The following is a 21,366-nucleotide window of genomic DNA, read 5'->3' as shown; positions in this document are numbered from 1 at the left end:
AATTGTTTGCTCCCAAACCAAGCAATGCTTATAAGTTTAACAATTTTACATAATATACTATACAGGCATGACAGGGGTGATAATTGACTTGGAATACCCATAAAAGTTTCTTGCAGTCACTGAAAAGGGCACTACTGTGGTTGTGTTATTGAAAATGACTTCATATGAGGGATATATACTACATGTACTAAGGAAGTAAATAAATGTCATATCAATTTTTAATATAAGAAGTACATGTGTATATAGATCAATAATTCTCACATTCATGCACTTTTTAAAACTCTTTATCTACCACTGACGGATATATATACGCGGTAATTAACACTGTTTAGTTCGTAGTGACTGATAAATCTGCTTGCCAGTTCACCTGTGTATTCGCAGTGAGTGATCTATCCGCTGTAAACAATGCATGCGCAGTAATGTTGACGGATATTCTCTTAAAATATACCACTGTTAAAACTCTTTAGATTGGACAATACTTAGGGGGAATCCGGAAATGAACCAATCAAATTCGGTTTTACAAATGAATAAACTTTCAACTCGTATATTCCTTTCCATTGAAAGGTAATATGTTTACATTAAAATACATTGTTTTTAACACGTGTTTTTGTTTGCGAAATGGGATTGAAACAATGGCCGTTAAATGGGCTTCATTCTTCGAATCGAAGGAAGAAGATGAAGAGTTTGAGGGTTTTAAGCAGTCTGATATAGATGAAAGTGAAGTTAAAAGTATCGGCAGTTATATCAGTTAATCGGAAATAGTAAGCGAGGAACCGGAGTTGGATAACGACATTTGGACAAATAATTTGTTTTTCAACATAGTTTATTGACTTAATTAGTGTACATAATTGGATCAAAATCAGAAATATAAAAATTCAAACAATTGTGAATTAAATGCATTTTTTATTTTTAATTTCTATACTGTAATTGCTTAATAATTTCATATTTAATTGTACCGCCGTAAAAATTATCACACTGCAAAATATCTCTGGTAGTTAACCTACAAATCAGCTGCAGTAGCTAACTAATAAGCTGTGTGTAGTAGTAAACTGTATGATCGCCTGTGGTAGATAAGAAGTTAAATAATTCCCCCTACATCATGTACATTTCCAATGTCACAAAGTGTATGTTATAACATAAGGAATTGACTGATTAGTCAAATGACATCCTTTAGCCCAATTGACCCTGTGTCAATTGCCTCAACTCACTCATAAAAGGAACTCAAGAGTCAAAAATTGGTTTATGGAACAGAAAATAGGTACATGTATAGATACATCATGTATATGTACATTGTACTATAGGAAAATCAATATTTGCCATGTCTGCATTGTGAATTTGAATGGGGGGATTCAGATTAATATTGCTGATATGCACCTATTAATAAACCCTGTAAAAATTGGATAAAAGATCACGAGTGCATGGTTTCTATATTTGTTTATTTACAGCAATTTACATCAGGAAGTGAAAATAGATCCGATTGGCCTCTTTCCAAATCCTTATCTCTTGGTTTACTTTTTGATTTTTTATTATGCAAATTCAGGAGAAATATTTCAATACGTCTTATATTCAATTACATTTAAATCATTTTTTCTTATTTTAATAAAAACTGATCGAAACGAAAACAAAACAAACCTGGGAAAGTTGAGGTCTTGGGCTGAAATCCTTCAGGTCAACCACATTTGGACTAAGATTATTCAGTAAATGACAAATCAAAACACCATCACGTAAAGCCTGTGCTAAGTCGAATGCTGAAGCATCTGGTCCTGTCGTTTTGTGGTCATCTGGCAAAATGTGACAGCGAACCAACCAGTTCGCACACTGTCGCCACTCGTCCGCCATTTTATCTTCACGGATTCCTTGACCCGGAACTTAACTGTATATGATTATACATTCATAAATGTATTTCAGTAGAACTGTCTCAATTAAAAAAGTCAAATTATGTTGGTTTATACTACATAAAAATCGTTAAAAAATTAGCTATTCCATCAACAATTTTTTATACGAAAATATAAACCTTAGCTTTACATGCAGGTGCCCTTACTGAGCACACTGCTTCTTGTTTCTAAGGCCTTCCTGCTTCACAAGAAATATCTCTTCAAAGATCATAGCAGAAACTATTTCCAGGTAATTAGGCTTGTTTATTCCTTATGAATTTGTTCAGCAGACAATTACCTACAAAACTATATGGTATCAAATAGAACTAAAATACAAAGTCTAACTGTTTACCCAAAAGATCATGCATCACCATCAGCTCAACTTGAATGATGTATAAATTAATAGTCACTAAAATGACTATAAATGCATTCTATAAGAACCTGTTCACACTAGGACATTTTAATTGATTAAAAACGGTTCACTTTAGATTGGTTTAAGGGCCAATGAAAATAAATTCAGATCGGGGTGACGTCGCGCTATAAGCAGCATGAAAATGTAAATTTCTGTTACTTTCACTATGCTACTATTCCTCGTTACACTTCTTCAGCGATCCCGCTACGATTATACCACGTTCTCACTGCGCTTATTCTGCGACCTCACTACGCTTATCAAAATCTTTCTACGCTCATCACGTTCTCACTACTACCATACAACGAGTTATCAAGACGATCTTACACGCTTCTACTGCGATTATAGCACATTTTTACTACGATTATACTACGTTCATACCGCGATCTTACTACGTTCTCAGCAAAAGCGTGTTCCATATAAATACAGTTCCGTTCCTTCTATTTCTGATTAATACGTAGATTTAGTGGAATCAATACAGTCATGCCACCAAAATATACTAGAACAAGTGGGCATGGTGGTAGGGGTTGATGTAGAGGCAGAGGGAGCTCTGATAGTAACGAATCCTGATCAAGCAGAGATGTCGCACCGACCAATCCAACCTAAATTACAACCTATTGTTGGTCCTTAAAGCTCAAATGACTATATTTTAGTGAATGACAGCAGAGATGACACAGATGTGTCAATAGATATAGGAAGATGTGGTATGAGTGCCAATGAGACAACTCTCCATCCAAGTACTAGTAACAATTCATAAAAACAAACCATTATAGGCCAAGGTACGGCCTTCAACACAGAGCCTTGGCTCACACCGAAACAGCAAGCTATAAAGGGCCAAAAAAATTACCTGTGTAAAACCATTCAAACGGGAAAACCAACAGTCTAATCTATATAAAAACAAGTAGCATGGTTGTGCCGAAAGAGAAAATGCCTTAATGGACAAGAAGTCTAATTACATATAGACAAACAAAACCTGGAGAGATTTTATACATTTTATGTGAAAATGACAATTAGAATGATGGTTGACGTATGAATCAAATGTAGTCAGGTCATAAGAAGGTCATGATGAGGACGGAAAGGGCATGGTAGAATCATAATATGGTCTTGAACAGCATGGTGTTAACATGGTTTAGTCATAGTGGATGCGTAGTTGGATCGCTGTGAGAACGGGATGGTCGTAGTGAGGTCATAATAACGTGGCTGTGAGATCGTAGTGCAGTCTCTTCGACTAGAATCATGCTTTCGATACGCTCTCGCTAGGATGGTACAGCAACCTTTGCGATTTTAATATGACCTAACTGCGCTCTCACTACGCTTCTACTATGACCTGATTTTGCCACGACCGCACCACAGTGGTTTGAACATGTTCAAAGTTGGCCACGCTCATCACAATCTTGAAGACCTCACCACGACCTTGAAACGACCTTACTGCAATCTACTTGATCGTACTATGAACATCAAAATTTGCATTTTTTTATATGACCGCAAAAATTTTGCGGTAGAATATTGGTAATACGTCTTCGTCATCAGCGTCTTCCGAAGACGATTGGTTTCCGGATAATAACTTTAGTATAAGTAAATAGAAATCAATAAAATTGTAACACAATGTTTATAACCACAAAAGGAAGGTTGGGATTGATTTTAGGGGTTATGGTCCCATTGGTTTAGGAATTAGGGGCCCATATGGGGCAGAAAACATACATTTATCTAGTTTCAGGACAATAAGTTGTGTATAAGTATTTCAATAACTCTGAAATTGTACCACAATGTTTATACCATTAAGTAGAAGGTTGGGATTTATTTTAAGGGTTATCGTCTAGGAATTAAGGGCCAAAAACAAGCATTTTTGAAGTTTCAGGACAATTACTTATGTTTGACTGTATGGATCTCTCTGACATTGTACCACAAGGTTCCATATAGTGAAGGGAAGGCTGGGTGTCAGTTTGGAGTTTATATCCCTGAACATTTAGGAATAAGGGGCAAAAAAAGATCCAAAAAGAAGCATTTTTCAAGTTTACAGACAATAACTTGTGTTTAAGTGTATGGATCTCTCTGAAATTATACTACAAGGTTTCTTACTACAAATGAAAGAATGGAATTGAGTTTTGGGGTTCTTGCTCCAAGGGGGGTTTCAACAATCATTTCAAGTGAGCGGCCAAAAAAGGGCCCAAATAAGCATTTTTGTAGTTTTCAGTCAATAACTTGTGTTTAAGTGTATAAATCTTTCTGAAATTATACCATAAGATCCCATACTACAAAGGGATGGTCATAGGGGTTATGGATCAAATCAATAAGCAATTATGGTGCAAAAAGGGGGGGACAAGGGTTTTTCTGGTTAAAGGACAATTTAGACAATTTAAAAGCAGTGTAAGGGAGGTAATCCATTTCCAATCAAAATTTAAAGAATACTGTTTTATATATGTTTGATTACTTGATTACCTCCCTTACACTGCTTGAAAATTATGTTAAAGGAAGTGATAATTGTCTTGAGATGTGTAGCTGTAAATTTATTTTTAGAAGTTACTGTTGATAATATTAATTTTAACCATGACTAAGTTATTTTAAAAATGGGGAGGGTAGGGGGATAAAAAATTTCACATTTCAGATTTCAGAAATTAAAAAGAATTTTTCTTCAAATATTTTTTTGGAGGGGATTTATATTCAACAGCATAGTCATGATAGTGTATTGCTCAAAAGCAAAACAAAAAATAATTTAAGTTCATTAGACCACATTAATTCTGTGTCAGAAACCTTTGCTGTGTTAACTATTTAATCACAATCCAAATTCAGAGCTGTATCAAGCTTGAATGTTGTGTCCATACTTGCCCCAACTGTTCGGGGTTCGACCCTCTGCGGTCGTATAAAGCTGCGTCCTGCAGAGCATCTGGTTCACAGATTGTAGTGCGATCATGGCCTAGTGGGACTGCAGTATTAAATGAACTGAATTATATATAATTATTTTGTACATGATCATCGGTCATCTGTACATGTAAACTGAACACCTCAAGTGAGGCATGCTAATGAGTTAAAAGGGTATACCGGTAATAAGTTTTTATGGTTTTGTTAGTTTATCACATACATGTAATATTAGCAAATTAAAGGTCAATAACATTTGGTGTATGGAATGATTGTAAGGTGTTCATGTCTATCTGGATTCTAGCACTCATGGTTCATATCTGACATTGTTTATCTGACCTTGACTTCATTTTCATTGATCATTGCAATTGGTAATGTTAAGTGTATGTGACAATTATAGTAGTACAAGTTTAGTTAAAAATTCGTATTACAGACTTTCAACAAAAATTTAATCATCAAATGATGATAGTTTGATGTGTGAGCAAGACATTTCAGCATGTTCTCTCTTGTTTTACATGTGCACCTTATAACAGACTATTGATAATCACATACATGATATAGCAGGTAACAATAGGATCTCTGTTCCTGATTTCTACAATGTAGTAAATTTTTTGAATATGGTGTACAGCACATTTTAACTTCATTTTGTATAAGTTTTTTTCTTAAAACATTTTGTTTAACAAAACCAAGTAGAGAAAGTTCTTTTATATCGATGAAATCTCACTCCAACCAAAGAATTCAACAGATTGAAGATAAAAAATGCAAAAGTATGTCGTGCAGACAGTATGTGTAACATATTTATAAAAGGTGGGGCCTGTAAAGGAATGAAATGTTATCCAGAATATTTAAGTCGGTACATCATAGCATGCATGATTGATCTAGATAAATACTTCAATAGAATTGACTTACACAAGCTTAAGGTTCTTCACTATTTGGCTGATTTATTGCTTGTATTTCTAATACATGTAATTGAACTATGTTGAAAGTGGGATAATACTGTTTTATTTAAAGTTTCGATAAAAACAGTTTATTTATAATTTTAATTTAAAATCTCTTACACTGAATTTTAAAATTCAATTAAGCATAAAGTTAAGCACCAAAATGGGAAGCTTGTGTATAAATATGGTATAACGTATGTATGTGTCTTTAACATATTACCCTTTTCCATTCTCATTTCTAAGTTTAATGTGTTTATTTTCAGATTGCTGTCTCATTGACAAAACTCCATATCTCCCTTACTCATATTTTCATTCATTTTTTGTTGGCACCAAATTCTCATGGATTTTGTTAGATTCTTGGATTTTGTTAGATTCTTCAATTCATGGTTTCTCAAACTGTGGTCGCCCTATGTCCCCAATGGGACGAAGTGGATTAAGTCAAGTAGGTCATGGTTTCTCAAAGTCTGTATACAAGTCTATAGTAGACTTATACATTGTTGATCATTTAGATTTGTGGTTGACCTTCACCCATTAACTCCACAATAATTGGTATTCTATGGATAATAATGAAATCCACAGGATAACAAGTAAAGATCAAGGAGGTATGTGAATATAAAAAAGAAGATGTGGTATGATTGCCAATGAGACAACTATCCACAAAAGACCAAAATGACACAGACATTAACAACTATAGGTAACCGTACGGCCTTCAACAATGAGCAAAGCCCATACTGCATAGTCAGCTATAAAAGACCCCGATAAGACAATGTAAAACAATTGAAACGAGAAAACTAACAACCTTATTTATGTAAAAAAAAATGAACAAAAAACAAATATGTAACACATAAACAAATGACAACCAATGAATTACAGGCTCCTCACTTGGGACAGGCACATACATAAATATGTGGCGGGGTTAAACATGTTAGCGGGATTCCAACCCTACATGTATACAACACTTTGTTTATCTTGTACTCTTCAAAATTTTCAATCCTATTTTTTGGAGTGAAGCTATTTTGGATTACATATTATATTTTTGTATTTCTGATTCAATTTAGTGTAGGTAAATGTAGGTTGGAGCTAATCGAGTGTAACAACAATTTTACTACAATTGCTATCTATTATTTATGTTAATAGCCATGGTTATCAAAATTATGAAATCATTATTTATTTCCTGTTAGTATTTTAAATTATATAAAGGTTATGTTTTACAAACTACAAAGAAGGTTTATCTCCAGTATCCACTGATGAGATAAACACAATCTTTTTTAAACCACCTACATACTATTAAATTGTTAAAAAAGAAATTAATTAGAAAATACTGCATGTACTGGTACAAGTTAATCTCAGCAAACAAAATTTAACAATTTTCATGATTTTATGGTAAGCTTTTTCGTTATTTTATTTTGATGCATGTAGTAACATGTTAATGATTTAGTAATATTTATCGTTATTATACCCCTGCTCCTAAGGGGGTGGGGGATACTGTTTTATCCTGTCTATCCATCTGTCAATCCATCAGCTTGTACATATATGTCTGACCGTCCAATTTAAAATTTCATCACATTTTTCTAAGGAACTGAAATTTGTTATCAGGCTTCCATGTCAGGTTGATATCTACTGTTTGACATGTTTCCAGATTTGTTGCTCATCAACTTCTTGTTTTCCAAAAACTTATATATTCTAGACATAATACCAATACTTTATTTTTTTTCTATGCAGAGGCACTCCTGCTTCCTCCAAAAACCAAAACTCACTGCCACGAAATCATGCTGATTGTGGTCATGTGGTGACACTAAAAACTAATTAATCAATCAGTTCTAGAAAACTACAAATAACTGTTTCCTGAAATTTGTTATCGGGCTTCATGTCAGCATATTTATCAGTGTGACAAGATTTCAGATTCATCTCTCGTCAATTTCCTGTTTACCTAATATGTATGTATTGTTCTTTCACATTTTGAAACATTACAATTAAGAAAAGGACATTAAACAATAGGAAAGGAAAAGTAATTTCTTTTGACATGGATTTTAGAAAGATAATTTCTTTTGACATGGATTTTAGAAAGATGATTAATTTTGATAGAGGAAAAGGATTGTTTCTTTGATTATCCTACTGGTACCACCTACACATATTTACATAAAAATGTAATGAATATCGGTAGTCCAATATCATTTCAAATTGTCTAAGTGATGAAATCTTAGGCAAATTGATAGATCACATAATAGTGATTTATATCATGATCTTCATCCTCAGGGACAGGTTATATATATATAATTTAAAACAGAAGTAAAAATGGGAATTGTCATATTTGAACCATATTGAGAGGGTTTTTTTTTTTTTTTTACTACAATTCAAGATTTAAGTTGATTCTTTAGGAAATTTTAGGAATTCTGCATAGTTTAGAATACTTACATTGGAAATGGTTTCAATTTTTCAGTTTCTTAGGAACACTAGGAAAAATCTATGCAAGGAAATTGAAAATGCACAATTTGATGAAACAAAATATTGATTGTGTAAGACTCATCATTGTATTCTATTTATTGTTCCATAATTTAATATTGATTCCCAGTATCTGTCAATGATAACAAAATTCTGTCTCTTCTACTGTGACTCATAAATAAATGTGTGAAAATGTGTCAGCTTTTGTCTTAGAAAGGGATAGAAATGATTAGATACATTACGATAATTTCGACAACACCATTTAGGAGGGTAAAGATAGTGGTCTAACATTTCTTTATTCTTTTTTTAGACCACATTTTTCTATTCTATATTTTTTTGCCCATTATTCTCTATTATTCTCTATTCTTTATATGTAAAGGGGCACTAGCTGACAAATTCATGTTCACCGATTCTAAGTAAATTTTCATATTTAATTTATAACAATGTAAAACATTTATCCAAACTATTAAAAGTCTAAATAAAACAATAAACAAGGCACAGACATGAAAATACGTAGCTTTGTTTCGTGTGTATTTGAGTCTAGACACCATCTAATTATTTATAGAGTTGACCTCTATAGTCATCCGATGACCATATAAGCGATGTAAACATAAATATAGACATGCTGTTGAATTATTCTAGGTCTGTTTAATTTCATATTACAGATAAAAAATAAATGTTTATCATTATTTTTAGCTCACCTGGCCCGAAGGGCCAAGTGAGCTTTTCCCATCACTTTGCGTCCATCGTCCGTCGTCCGTCGTCGTTAACTTTTACAAAAATCTTCTCCTCTGAAACTACTGGGCCAAATGAAACCAAACTTAGCCACAATCATCATTGGGGTATCTAGTTTAAAAAATGTGTGGCGTGACCCCGCCAACCAACCAAGATGGCCGCCATGGCTAAAAATAGAACATAGGGGTAAAAAGCAGTTTTTGGCTTCTAACTCAAAAACCAAAGCATTTAGAGCAAATCTTACTGGGGAAGAATTGTTAAACAGGTGAAGATCTATCTGCCCTGAAATTTTCAGATGAATCGAATAACCCGTTGTTGGGTTGCTGCCCCTGAATTAGTAATTTTAAGGAAATTTTGCTCTTTTTGGTTATTATCTTGAATATTATTATAGATAGAGATAAACAGTAAACAGCAATAATGTTCAGCAAAGTAAGATTTACAAATAAGTCAACATGACTGAAATGGTCAGTTGACCCCTTTAGGAGTTATTGCCCTTTATAGTCAATTTTTAACCATTTTTCGTAAATCTTAGTAATCTTTTACAAAAATCTTCTCCTCTGAAACTACTGGGCAAAATTAATCCAAACTTGGCCACAATCTTCTTTTGGGTTAATAGTTTGAAAAATGTGTCTGGTGACCCGGCCATCAAACCAAGATGGCCGCCATGGCTAAAAATAGAACATGGGGTAAAATGCAGTTTTTGGCTTATAACTCAAAACCCAAAGCATTTAGAGCAAATCTGACGTTGGGGTAAAATTGTTTATCAGTTCAAGATCTATCTGCCCTAAAATTTTCAGATGAATCGGACAACCCATTGTTGGGTTGCTGGCCCTGAATTAGTCATTTTAAGGAAATTTTGCTCTTTTTGGTTATTATCTTGAATATTATTATAGATAGAGATAAACTATAAACAGCAATAATGTTCAGCAAAGTAAGGTTTACAAATAAGTCAACATGACTGAAATGGTCAGTTGACCACTTTAGGAGTTATTGCCCTTTATAGTCAATTTTTAACCATTTTTCGTAAATCTTAGTAATCTTTTACAAAAATCTTCTCCTCTGAAACTACTTGGCCAAATTAATCCAAACTTGGCCACAATCATCTTTTGGGTTAGTAGTTTAAAAAATGTGTCCGGTGACCCAGCCATCCAACCAAGATGGCCACCATGGCTAAAAATAGAACATGGGGTAAAATGCAGTTTTTGGCTTATAACTAAAAACCCAAAGCATTTAGAGCAAATCTGACATGGGGTAAAATTGTTTATCAGGTCAACATTTATCTGCTCAGAAATTTTTAGATCAATCGGACAACCTGTTGTTGGGTTGCTGACCCTGAATTGTTAGTTTTAAGGAAATTTTGCTGTTTTTGGTCATTATCTTGAATATTATTATTGATAGAGATAAACTGTAAACAACAATAATGTTCAGCAAAGTAAGATTTACAAATAAGTCAACATGACCGAAATGGTCAATTGACCCCCTTAGGAGTTATTGTTCTTTATAGTCAATTTTTAACAATTTTCATAAAATTTGTAAATTTTTCCTAACATTTCCCACTGAAACTGATGGGCCAAGTTCATTATAGATAGAGATCATTTTAAGCAGCAAGAATGTTCGGTAAAGTAAGATGTACAAACACATCACCATCACCAAAACACAATTTTGTCATGAATCCATCTGCTTTCTTTAATATTCACATAGACCAAGGTGAGCGACACATGCTCTTTAGAGCCTCTAGTTACCTGTATTAGAATGTTTATTTGTGGATCGAATCAGTCAATGATTAACCGTACCTTTGTTTCACTTTCAATGTTGACATCCTTCCTTTAAATAACTTTACACATACAATTCACATGTTATCCATCTGAAGCTAAGGGGTTAAATTAAAGTTCACATGAATACAGATTCAATGAGGTCAAATTATTCACTTGCAAGTGAATAATTCATAATCAATATTTTTTTGCTTATTTTGACAAAATTGAACCTTATTGGCTACTTAAAAGGAATTATTAATTCACTATTTGTATTTTATTACTGATTGAGCCAAAAAAATAATATATTAGGTTTTTCATATATCTTGTAGCTAGTGCCCCTTTAAGCACCCCATATTCTCTATACTTTTTTTGCCCTTTATTTTTCACATTTTGCATATTATTTTCTATCGTGTACCTTAGAAGCATAAAATTCATTATTTGATCAATTGAATTTGATGCTTTTGCATATTAAGATGTCATTCACAATATGCTAATTAAACTAAAATGAAGAAAAGAAGGAAATATAATTTTGTAATCTTACAGAAACCAATATTATACTTCAAGGATTTTGTATCTCCTTCCAAGTTCTTATTCAGATATGACTATTTAACTGAATAACAATATTTGACAATAAGAACCCAAATCCTGATATGCATGTATGCTTTTCAGTGTATACATGTATATGAATTTTGATGATCTATTTTACATGTAAATTTTTTTTTTTTAGGTGAAAAAAGGATGAAAGTTTATTACCAATGAGTAAGACACCATCTTATTATGACTCCTCCTATTTTGTGCATCAAAGATACGAAGATACATCGCTGATGATATTTCAACAGCAACAACGAAAAAAGCGTGATTCTCAACTTGAATTAAAGAGACGTAGTTTTACAGATCATTCTGCTTCAGGTGGCCAAGCACATGTTGATTTCAGTCACTATGGGAACTCTGGAGTGGTTGCTAAGAAAAAAACTATACAGAATTTAAAAACTGATACAACACCAGTCCAATCAACCATATGTAGTATAGTTTGATGTAATTTCTGCCTAGCTGTATATATATTTTTAGCTTTGCTATCATTAATTTCAAACATTTATCATTTCTGTACTAACTTTAATAGTGGTCAGTCCTTTGCTTGAACTGCATGCTCAAGTTTTGATATTGTCTCATCAAGGAATCTCTAGCTCAGTTTATTAAATTTTCTAATTGAACAAAAAAACTCAAACATCTAATCAAATCTACCATGGAGCTTCACCCATTTTTAGAACCAGATACAATTCCAAATCATGATCTTTGGTATGTTTTGTCCACATTTGGAGATTGTCCATCAATACGTGTTGGACACACTTGCACCTATATCAGAGGAAATGGTGAGAATGACAATGGAAAACTTTATGTCATAGGTGGTGCTAATCCCAGTGGAGCATTCTGTGATACGTTTGTACTTGATCTCAACACAATGCAGTGGGATATTATGGATTTACCTGGATTTAGGGCACGGTATGAACATGCAGCATTTATTCCACCGAGTAGTCCCGAAAAAATATTTATTTTTGGTGGTGCTGATAACACTGGCAATATGAATGACGTTCAGATTTTTGACACTGTGAAAAACACATGGTCCACTGCCGAGGTATCCGGGAACCCTCCAACTCCACGAACTTTTCATACAAATTCACTAGTGGGTGATAAATTAGTTGTGTATAGTGGAGGACATTCACAAGCTGAACCAGTTCAAGATCGTCAAGTTCATTTTTTCGATACAATCTCATTAACCTGGTCCACCAAGATCATTAAAGGAGATGCACCCAAGTCAAGACATGGTCATGTGATGGTTGGTGTTGGTGGAAATCAGATTTATTTACACGGAGGAATGGCACGATCTTCTTTCTTTGATGACTTCCATTGTTTAGACCTGACCAAAAATTCTTGGTCCCATATCAAAAATAAAAAAGTGTACCCCACAGCAAGAGCTGGACACAGTGGAACTTCTGTTGGTAGCATGTTGTTTATTTGTGGTGGAATGAACAGAGATGGTGCTTTAGATGATCTGTACAGATTTGATACAAGTAAGTTTTTTACTGTAGATTCATTTGTTTTTGCAGATTGAAGACATTGAAGAAAAAAACTGCCTGTATTTTTCAGGATATTTGATTTTCAAGTTTTTACTAAGTGGGCAAACAAGCATATAGGAAAGAAAATTTGTACTTAGTTGGACATATAAATTCTGGCTCACTTTTACCCATTTTATCACAGAAATTGGTATTCGACTAATGATAATGAATTCACAGGAATAGATGTTAAGTGTAGGATGAACTTCCTGAATTTTATCAGATTTTGTCGATAAAAACATTTTATCTTGTAAATCTTTTTAAAAATAAACAAAAAAAGGACAGTAAGAAATTTCAGATATTTAACAGACTTGTTACTGCTTTCAATTACTATTAGAATACCACAGAAATCAATAAATGTCTTTCTTGATCTATTTTTAGCACAAGGTAATTTGTTCTCAGTTACTTAACAGACCCCTTTCTGTCATGTTCTATTTTTGGAATATGGTTCTATTACAAAAATCAATAGATATCTTCCTGGTTGAAGTATGTTCTATTTTTAACCACTCAATGGAATAATTTGTCTTCTTCCTTGTTATTTCATTCAATGATAAAATTTTGTAAAAATGCACTTATATCATGTATATAGCATAGATATACTAGTTATTAGTTAATACCATTTTAGATAGAACTGAAATTTTTCAGTTTCGTTAATTTTCTGTTTCATTAGTTTAGATAAGTTGTTTAGTTTGCCATAAATATCCTTTCAATGATAACTAATAAAATTGAGAAAGGAAATGGGGAATGTGTCAAAGCGACAACAACCCGACCATAGAGTAGACAACAGCCGAAGGCCACCAATGGGTCTTTAATGTAGCGAGAAACTCCTGTACTCGTAGGCTTCCTTCAGCTTGCCCCTTAAAAAAATTGTATACTAGTATAGTAATAATGGATGTCATACTAAACCTATATAGTATAGGTTATAGATATATTACTTTAGTAAAACCCTTGCCAAAGTTTGGCATCCCTTTTCCTTTTCAAGCTGTGTAAATAAGCAACTTTCCTTTCGGAATGGTGACGTTTGCAGGGAGAGTGCAACACTCTCTCTGCATCTTAAAGATCACTTGCAACTCAGTTAAAAGAAATTTAATTAAAATTGTTCAGAGAACAACTTTTCTAAATTCTAGCAATCAGTATAAGTTGAATTTGACTGATTTATGAAGGAATTTATGCATATAGACCTCCAACATAGTGACAAAAAGGAAATTATTCTTTCTCAAATTATGTCAATCAAAACATATTCATTATCAACATACAATCTATATTGTATGTGACCAAAGTCACCAAATTGATTTTATAGGATCAAATGAAACACATACTCATAGCATACTGGGGGAAAAGAACCATATGAAACACATAGCATACTCAGGCATGACTGGGGGAAAGAAGCCTATAATACATGTAGTGTTTTTTTTAGATGAATGATAACCTAGATTTGAAATTATTTTTACTTGGTATAAGTGTGTCCCCAATAACAGTAGAAAATTCAATAAAAAATAAAAAAAAAAAAATAGGGAAAATTTTCACGAAATTTTCATTGTACTAATGAACTCAAAATCGTTCAAACTTTTTTATGTCATGTTTTGAATTCCCACATCTGCGCAGAAATCTACAATGTTCTTCCTTTTCCCGGTCTCGTTTGCATGAAACTTTGAGTAAAATATATATTTATCAGTCTAGTATAAAATAGGAAGGAACGCAATATCAATTTCATTTTTAATAAGGGATGACATCAAAAGTTCAATGTAGGATAAAAAACTTAATTCACATAGTTTTTTCACTGACACCCCCTCCCCCCCAAACTATTTGATTTAAGTTTTTTATCCTACATCGATCTTTTGATGTCGTCCCTAATTCCTTGATATGAAATAACGTTACCTAATGATAGCGTTTCTTTGTTAACATTGCATATGACGTCATAACTTAAATAACGTCACAACTAAAATCCCTTACAACAGAACCAAAATCAGAAACTTTACGGTATTTCCGTTTTGAAATTCAGATATGTTTGAATTAAAAAATAATCATATGACTTCGTCCCCTTTCACAGGTAATGCCTGCCTGTTATAGATACAAAATGTATACAGAGTATAAGACATAAAATTGGTTTATATAATTTGATGGATAATGCTATTCTGATCATGAGCTTTTAAAATTTGAAGAAAAAAAAAAAATAGAAATTGACAGATTTTGGAATAAGCCACTTGTGTTACCTTTTAAATAAAATTCCAAACATTTTAGATGATAATTTATAACCATGCATAACATGTCAAATTTAAATTTTTAGCCTTGCAGCTGTTTTGGTTCAGGTGTTACAGTATGTACACACAAGTTGATTCAGTTCAAAATTATCATGTGAGGTGAACTGTTTTGCAGTGATTCACGTAATATTTTATGCCAGCAAGAGAAATAAACTGAATCACCTTGTAAAGTATTGTATACATGTACTTAAAAAGATTGAAAATTGGGAAATCTGCAAATTTGAAAAAAATAACCAGATCTTTCCTTAGTATTGATAAAAAAATCTTCGAGATAAAATTTAATCAACCTTAAGCTTAACTCAAAATTATATAACACTAACAGAAGCATGACTAAATCAGCAAATTCTGCAATGTCATGATTAATAAAGTGTCAGTCACTGTTATCGTTCATATTCCAGGCTGTAAAACTTGGTGTAAGATAGAATTAGCTGGACCAACACCAACATGTCGTCTCGACTTTGGTATGTGTACTATAGAACTATCAAGAGATCTTCCATCAACTACTAGTGAAAATACAGATGTTTTGGAGACCTCAAAACATGCACAAGAAATTCTAGAACTTGCTATGAAGCCTGGAAGTGCCAGTTCTAGGAGCAGTAGTACTATTGGCAGTGCAAGTTCTAGAGATCGACAGTTACCAGAAAGTGCAAGTTCTAGACCAGGAAGTCGACAAGTTGGCAGTGCTGGCTCCAGAGAAAGCTATCATGAATATAATTATGGTTTGTATTACAGTTTTCATTGCATGACTAGAACCTCTTATTAGTTTTACTATTTTTGCTGTATCTGTAAAAGACAAAAATAGCATTGTAAGTTTTTAACCTATCGAAATTGAACCCCTTCATGACTAAATACTTTGTTCAGTTGGTGGTGTTATATTGCCTTTCCTTGGTCCCATGTATATTTTTATGGAATAACTTTAACGAAAAAAGATTGAGTATAACACACAAAATGTACCGATGAGGATTTCAACTTGAAACAGGCACATGAAAATTAAATCTACAGTTTAGTATCATATGCTTTCTGACACATTTATATTCCCTGTTAAAATTGATCCCCTTTTATATTATTTCATGATTTAAAGTGTTCAGATTGAAAAAGAAGTTTTAAAGCATACAAGTTGTTAAATAAACATGATTCTTTAAATTATTTCAGAAAGTTCCAGTACAGGCAATGATATACAAACTCTTGAGGAAGGAGAAAATCTATCTGACGAGGAAGAAACTCCAAGAGCTGAAGGTGCTACTTCAAGTGTATTTAATGACTTCATTAAATCTAAACATACAATGAAGATGGTGCTTATACATGGTGGAATGGATACAGAAGGAGAAATCTTTGATGATACCCTGGTGTATTTGGTGGAATGAAACTACTTGTCCAATGAGCAATATGAACAAACAAGTTTTATGACATGAGTGTTTGATTAGTAGAGATATATGAATAATGATGTATATTTTTTTTAATTTCTGAATTTATAGAGATTATAGAACAATTGCATGTAAGACAAATGTGTCAAATGAGCAGATCCAGGACAAATATTTATTTTACTTTGCTATATGGTTCATCTGGCCCATACAGCCAAGTGAGTTATTCTCATCAATATGCATCCATCATTTGTGATCTTTTTCAAAAATCTTCTTTTCTGGAACTAATGGGCGAAATTTAACCACAGTTGATCACAAACATCATTGGGTACAAATATGATGGATGCATCTTGTTAACAAAAATTTATAAACAATACAAGATGACAAAAGAACAGATTTCAGCCTAGAATCAATTTAAAGTCTTCAATGTTGGAGAGTCACAGAGTTAAAGTTGTTCTTGGATCTAAATGAACGGCACAGGCTCTTTTGTAATATGATTTAGAAATCAAAATGAACTTGTCAGAGTATTAAGTAGAGCCTTACCTTAAATTTGAAACTGACTATCAACAAATATGTTGTACATTTAATAAATAGAATTAAAAAAGGATCACTGATTCTAATGATTATATATATCTAATGCTAATGTTCAAAATAAGGTACCAAATTCTTTATATAGATTTTCTAATAGTTTAGGACAGGCCAAATCTCTGTTTTTTGCCAAAATATTTGCTTGGGTTCTGCATACATGGATTAATTAGCTATGAAACAAATTGACTTTTTTTTCATTTTCATAAAGTTAAATCCTGTTGTGACACTGCTGTCAAGAATATAATCTGTAATAGAAAAAAAATGCTATTTTACATTTGCTCAAACAAAAGACTAGTCAATTTTTCTAGGTTTAACTCTTTGCTATCTGAAAGTTTTTTTAAAGACATTTACTCTGCAAGGACTTTTGGTATCAATGTATTGCAATTTTATTTGCACCTTCAAAACTGTTTAAAATATGATATAAAAATAAAACAGAAACACTGTAATTACTGACAGATTAATAACATATATACACGAGTTATAGTGTAGGAATCTGTTTCTCTAATGATTTTTATCCTTCTTTTTCAAAGATTTTCAGAAATTTGTGTTCTTTATATGCGACGTCATCAGGCATGGTCGCCTTTTTTCATGACGTCACAATAGAAAAATTCAGAGGAAAACAAAACATTTAGACGTCATAATCAAATTTCGACCAATTATTTGCCGAGAACAGATTTTTCACTAGTGAGGAGAAATATTTTTCTCACACCGGTCAGGAAATGTGAAAATAGCACAAAAATTAGAGAATTTTTTTTTTAAAATCATATCTAAATCATAATTATCGAATGTATGGTGTAAAAAGTTGTCTTGTGTCAAAACCAGTTTCTGTAAGTGTAGCTTTCAATTTGATGGTTTTAACCATTGAGATTTAGAATGTATGACTATATTGATGCAACATGTGTTCTGCCTGTAATTTAACTTTACCTGCATGCGTCTCAAGAATTTTCATCAGATCTGTAGTAAAATTATAATAGATTTAAACCATTAAAAGTAACGAGAAATGATTTACAAAATTCTTTATTCACAATAAATTGTGTATAATTGTAAAAAACGTTATCAACAATACAAGGCTTATAATTTAGAATATGGTACATGTGTTTTTCAACACAAGATTTATTAGGTGCACTCAAATCACTTGGAAGGCCATATCAGTATGAAATTAAAGAGCATTGACAACCAAAAAATTATTCAACTTGAACCAAATCTAGCTAATGTCCTTTAAGCCTGAGGAAAGAAAAAAAAAAACAACAGTTTTTTAGCTCACCTGGCCCTTTCTCATCACTTGGCGTCCGTCCTCCGTCGTCGTAGTTAACTTTTACAAAAATCTTCTCGTCTGAAACTATTAGGCCAAATCAAATAAAACTTGGCCACAATCCTCCTTGGGGTATCTAGTTCAAAAAATGTGTCTGGTGACCCAACCAACCAACCAACCAAGATGTCCACCATGGCTAAAAATAGAACATAGGGGTAAAATGAAGATTTTGGCTTATAACTCTGAAAAAAAGTATTTAGAGCAAATCTGACAAGGGGTTAAGTTAAATTGTTTATCAAGTCAATATCTATCTGCCCTGAAATTTTCAGATGAATTGGACAACCAGTTGTTGGGTTGCTGTCAAAACACAATCATGTCATGAATCCATCTGTGTCCTTAGTTTAATATGCACATGTACCAAGGTGAGCAACACAGGATCTTAAGAGCCTCTAGTTTACATTTGTATTAACATTGATTTTAAATAAAAACTGTTACAAAATACAAAAACACCTAATTTAAATGCATTCATATTTGATTTTTCTGATATCACAAATTTAAATGTAACAAAAAAAGTAGGCAAAAATTACCAATGTAAACATAATGTATTAAACTTTTATTAGTTATGGTGCATCAGAACATATGTCCTACACAGAAAATTTGATATAGTTAAGTAATGAAATATAATAATTGACTCATGTGAACTGATAGAATGTAAACTCTAGGCTATTGTACTAAATTAGTAATAAAATGGAAAATGGAAATGGTGAATGTGTCAAAGAGACAACAACTTGACAACAGCCAAAGGTCACCAATTGGTCTTCAATGTAGCGAGAAACTCGCGTACCCGGAGGCGTCCTTCAGCTGACCCCTAAACAAATATATACTAGTTCAGTGAAAATGGACGTCAAACTAAACTCCAAATTATACAAGTAACTAAAATAAAAATGGTAAGCTGGATTCTGCAGGTGAGATAAGATTTTTATCAGTGTATCACATTTTTTGCTTTATTTGGAATGCATTTATAAATATAAAAATATCCATGCTGGAGAGACACCTAATTTGCAGATTTTCTATATGTCCAATAATTCATGTACTGTAAACTTAGAAATTATTGTGATGTTTTTATTAATGCTAAAAATGCGGCTGAAAGAGTATTGCAATAAGAAGAACTCACATTCTTATATCTGATACATATAACTGTAGTATGCAGATTTTCCTGAAATCACAATAATAAATGCATGTAATAATTTGGGAATTACAGTACATATTTTAGTTACTAAAAACCACGAACTTTATGAGCTTGATGATTTGTCAGGAAAATTTAATCAGCAATCAATGAAATTCTAAAGAATTATTGCAAGATAACAGGTGTTTTTTTGCCACCTAAGCATTAAGACTTGGATTTCATTTAAAATAATTTTGAATTATCTCCCTTTCCATAAACATTTATTTGAATTTTGGTAACCTTCTGCCTAACTATCAACATTGTAAATCTGCATATGAATTTCTTTTTACTATTTACCTTTGAAATAAAATAAATAATATAGAAACATGAAATAGCAAGTTGATAAACAAATGAATTGAGATCTACAAATCACTTCATTGATGAAAGTATTATTATGACTGTTTAGGGCAGAGCTATATAATTTTATTTTCAAATATATTTTTCACCCAACTGAATGTGTTACATATAAACTGAGACTACTATAACACATGTTATAGTAGTCTCAGATATAAAAAAGATTTGGTATGATTTCCAATGAGAAAACTCTTCACATGAGACCAAAAGACACAGAAATTAACAATTATAGGTCATTGTACAGCCTTCACCAATGAGCAAAGCCCATACAACATAGTCCGCTATAAAAGGCCCCGAATTCACAAATGTAAAATAACGCAAATGAGAAAACTAACGGCCTAATTAATGTTCAAAAATATGAACGAAAACCAAATATGTAACACAGCAAAAAATGACTACCACTGAATAACATGTTACAGGCACATACATACACTCAAAATGTGACAGGTTTAAACATGTTACCATGATCCAATACCTAACCTGGAACAGTTGTGTAATAGTACAACATAAAAACAAACTACAAAAATCAGTTGAAAAAGGCTTAACTCTGACATCAGATGGATACAAATAGAAATACATCTCACAAAAAAGTAGACATGGCCAGGTACCACAAAATGACACTAAGTACAGATTTGAGAGTACTGTATTCGCAGTGACTGACAGCTAGTTCAAAGCAAATAACAACTAATAAAAAAATCATGCATTGTATAATTAATTATCAACCAGTACATATCCAACTTCAAATGGATTTTGTTTAAAGACATCATAAACAGAGAGAAAACTGACCTTGTGCAATGCCAAGATATAGTTGATTAAAGTTTACCTACCTATAGATTCAAATCTAACACACTGCATTATTTCCATTTACTTATCTTTACTCAACCTGAATGAAGGTGTAACGTGGCTGCACTTCAAAATTCGAAATTGTTTCTTACAAGATTTCTAGATGATTTTGAAGACGCCATGCTTGATGGCAAAACATGTAGACCAGAATGAACTCTTCCCATATACCCTCTTCCCTTTTGTATGGGGATTACATATCTCATGTTCGTGCATGTTCACACTATACGGACTTTATATACAGGAGTGTACTCCTTACGCAGAAACTGGTCCAACTAAGTTATGAGGAGGAAAGATTAAAAATGACACTCCTTACATTTTATGGACACCCTCAAGAGTTGGTAAAGAGACGGGCTGAAAATGTAC

General features: G+C 32.7%; 2 protein-coding genes across 24 annotated transcripts in view; one reads left to right on the top strand and one right to left on the bottom strand.

The window, feature by feature from the left end:
- Positions 1-1,839, bottom strand: part of LOC139512202 (proto-oncogene vav-like) — a 54,054-nt gene extending 52,215 nt beyond the window's left edge. For all 22 annotated transcript variants that reach the window (XR_011662191.1, XR_011662192.1, XR_011662194.1 and 19 more), the window contains exon 1: positions 1,633-1,839. Coding sequence is in view for 9 of the 22 variants with exons in the window: in XM_071299618.1 (XP_071155719.1) it covers positions 1,633-1,839 (207 nt within the window). In the remaining 13 variants the exon portion in view is untranslated. The remainder of the gene's footprint in view (positions 1-1,632) is intronic.
- On the top strand, positions 1,747-18,333 carry LOC139512204 (rab9 effector protein with kelch motifs-like). 2 transcript variants are annotated; one of them, XM_071299627.1, is made up of 4 exons: positions 1,747-1,875; positions 11,736-13,077; positions 15,779-16,099; positions 16,533-18,333. In XM_071299627.1, the coding sequence occupies exons 2-4, from the start codon at positions 12,252-12,254 to the stop codon at positions 16,742-16,744; spliced, it is 1,359 nt and encodes a 452-aa protein (XP_071155728.1). In that variant the 5' UTR covers positions 1,747-1,875; positions 11,736-12,251; the 3' UTR covers positions 16,745-18,333. The 2 variants fall into 2 exon arrangements, with proteins under 2 accessions (XP_071155728.1, XP_071155727.1); XM_071299626.1 differs by lacking the exon at positions 1,747-1,875 and adding an exon at positions 1,994-2,124.
- Positions 18,334-21,366: the final 3,033 nt, after the last annotated feature.

The sequence above is a fragment of the Mytilus edulis genome, chromosome 2, assembly GCF_963676685.1.
Source record: "Mytilus edulis chromosome 2, xbMytEdul2.2, whole genome shotgun sequence".
In the NCBI taxonomy this organism is placed as follows: domain Eukaryota; kingdom Metazoa; phylum Mollusca; class Bivalvia; order Mytilida; family Mytilidae; genus Mytilus; species Mytilus edulis.
This window is presented reverse-complemented; position numbering and strand designations above follow the sequence as displayed.

Coding starts and splice junctions, on each gene's coding strand:
- LOC139512204 (XM_071299627.1), top strand. CDS start 12,252: ATGGAGCTTCACCCATTTTTAGAACCAGATACAATTCCAAATCATGAT. Junction 13,078..15,778: donor TCTGTACAGATTTGATACAA/GTAAGTTTTTTA, acceptor TTCATATTCCAG/GCTGTAAAACTTGGTGTAAG. Junction 16,100..16,532: donor CTATCATGAATATAATTATG/GTTTGTATTACA, acceptor AAATTATTTCAG/AAAGTTCCAGTACAGGCAAT.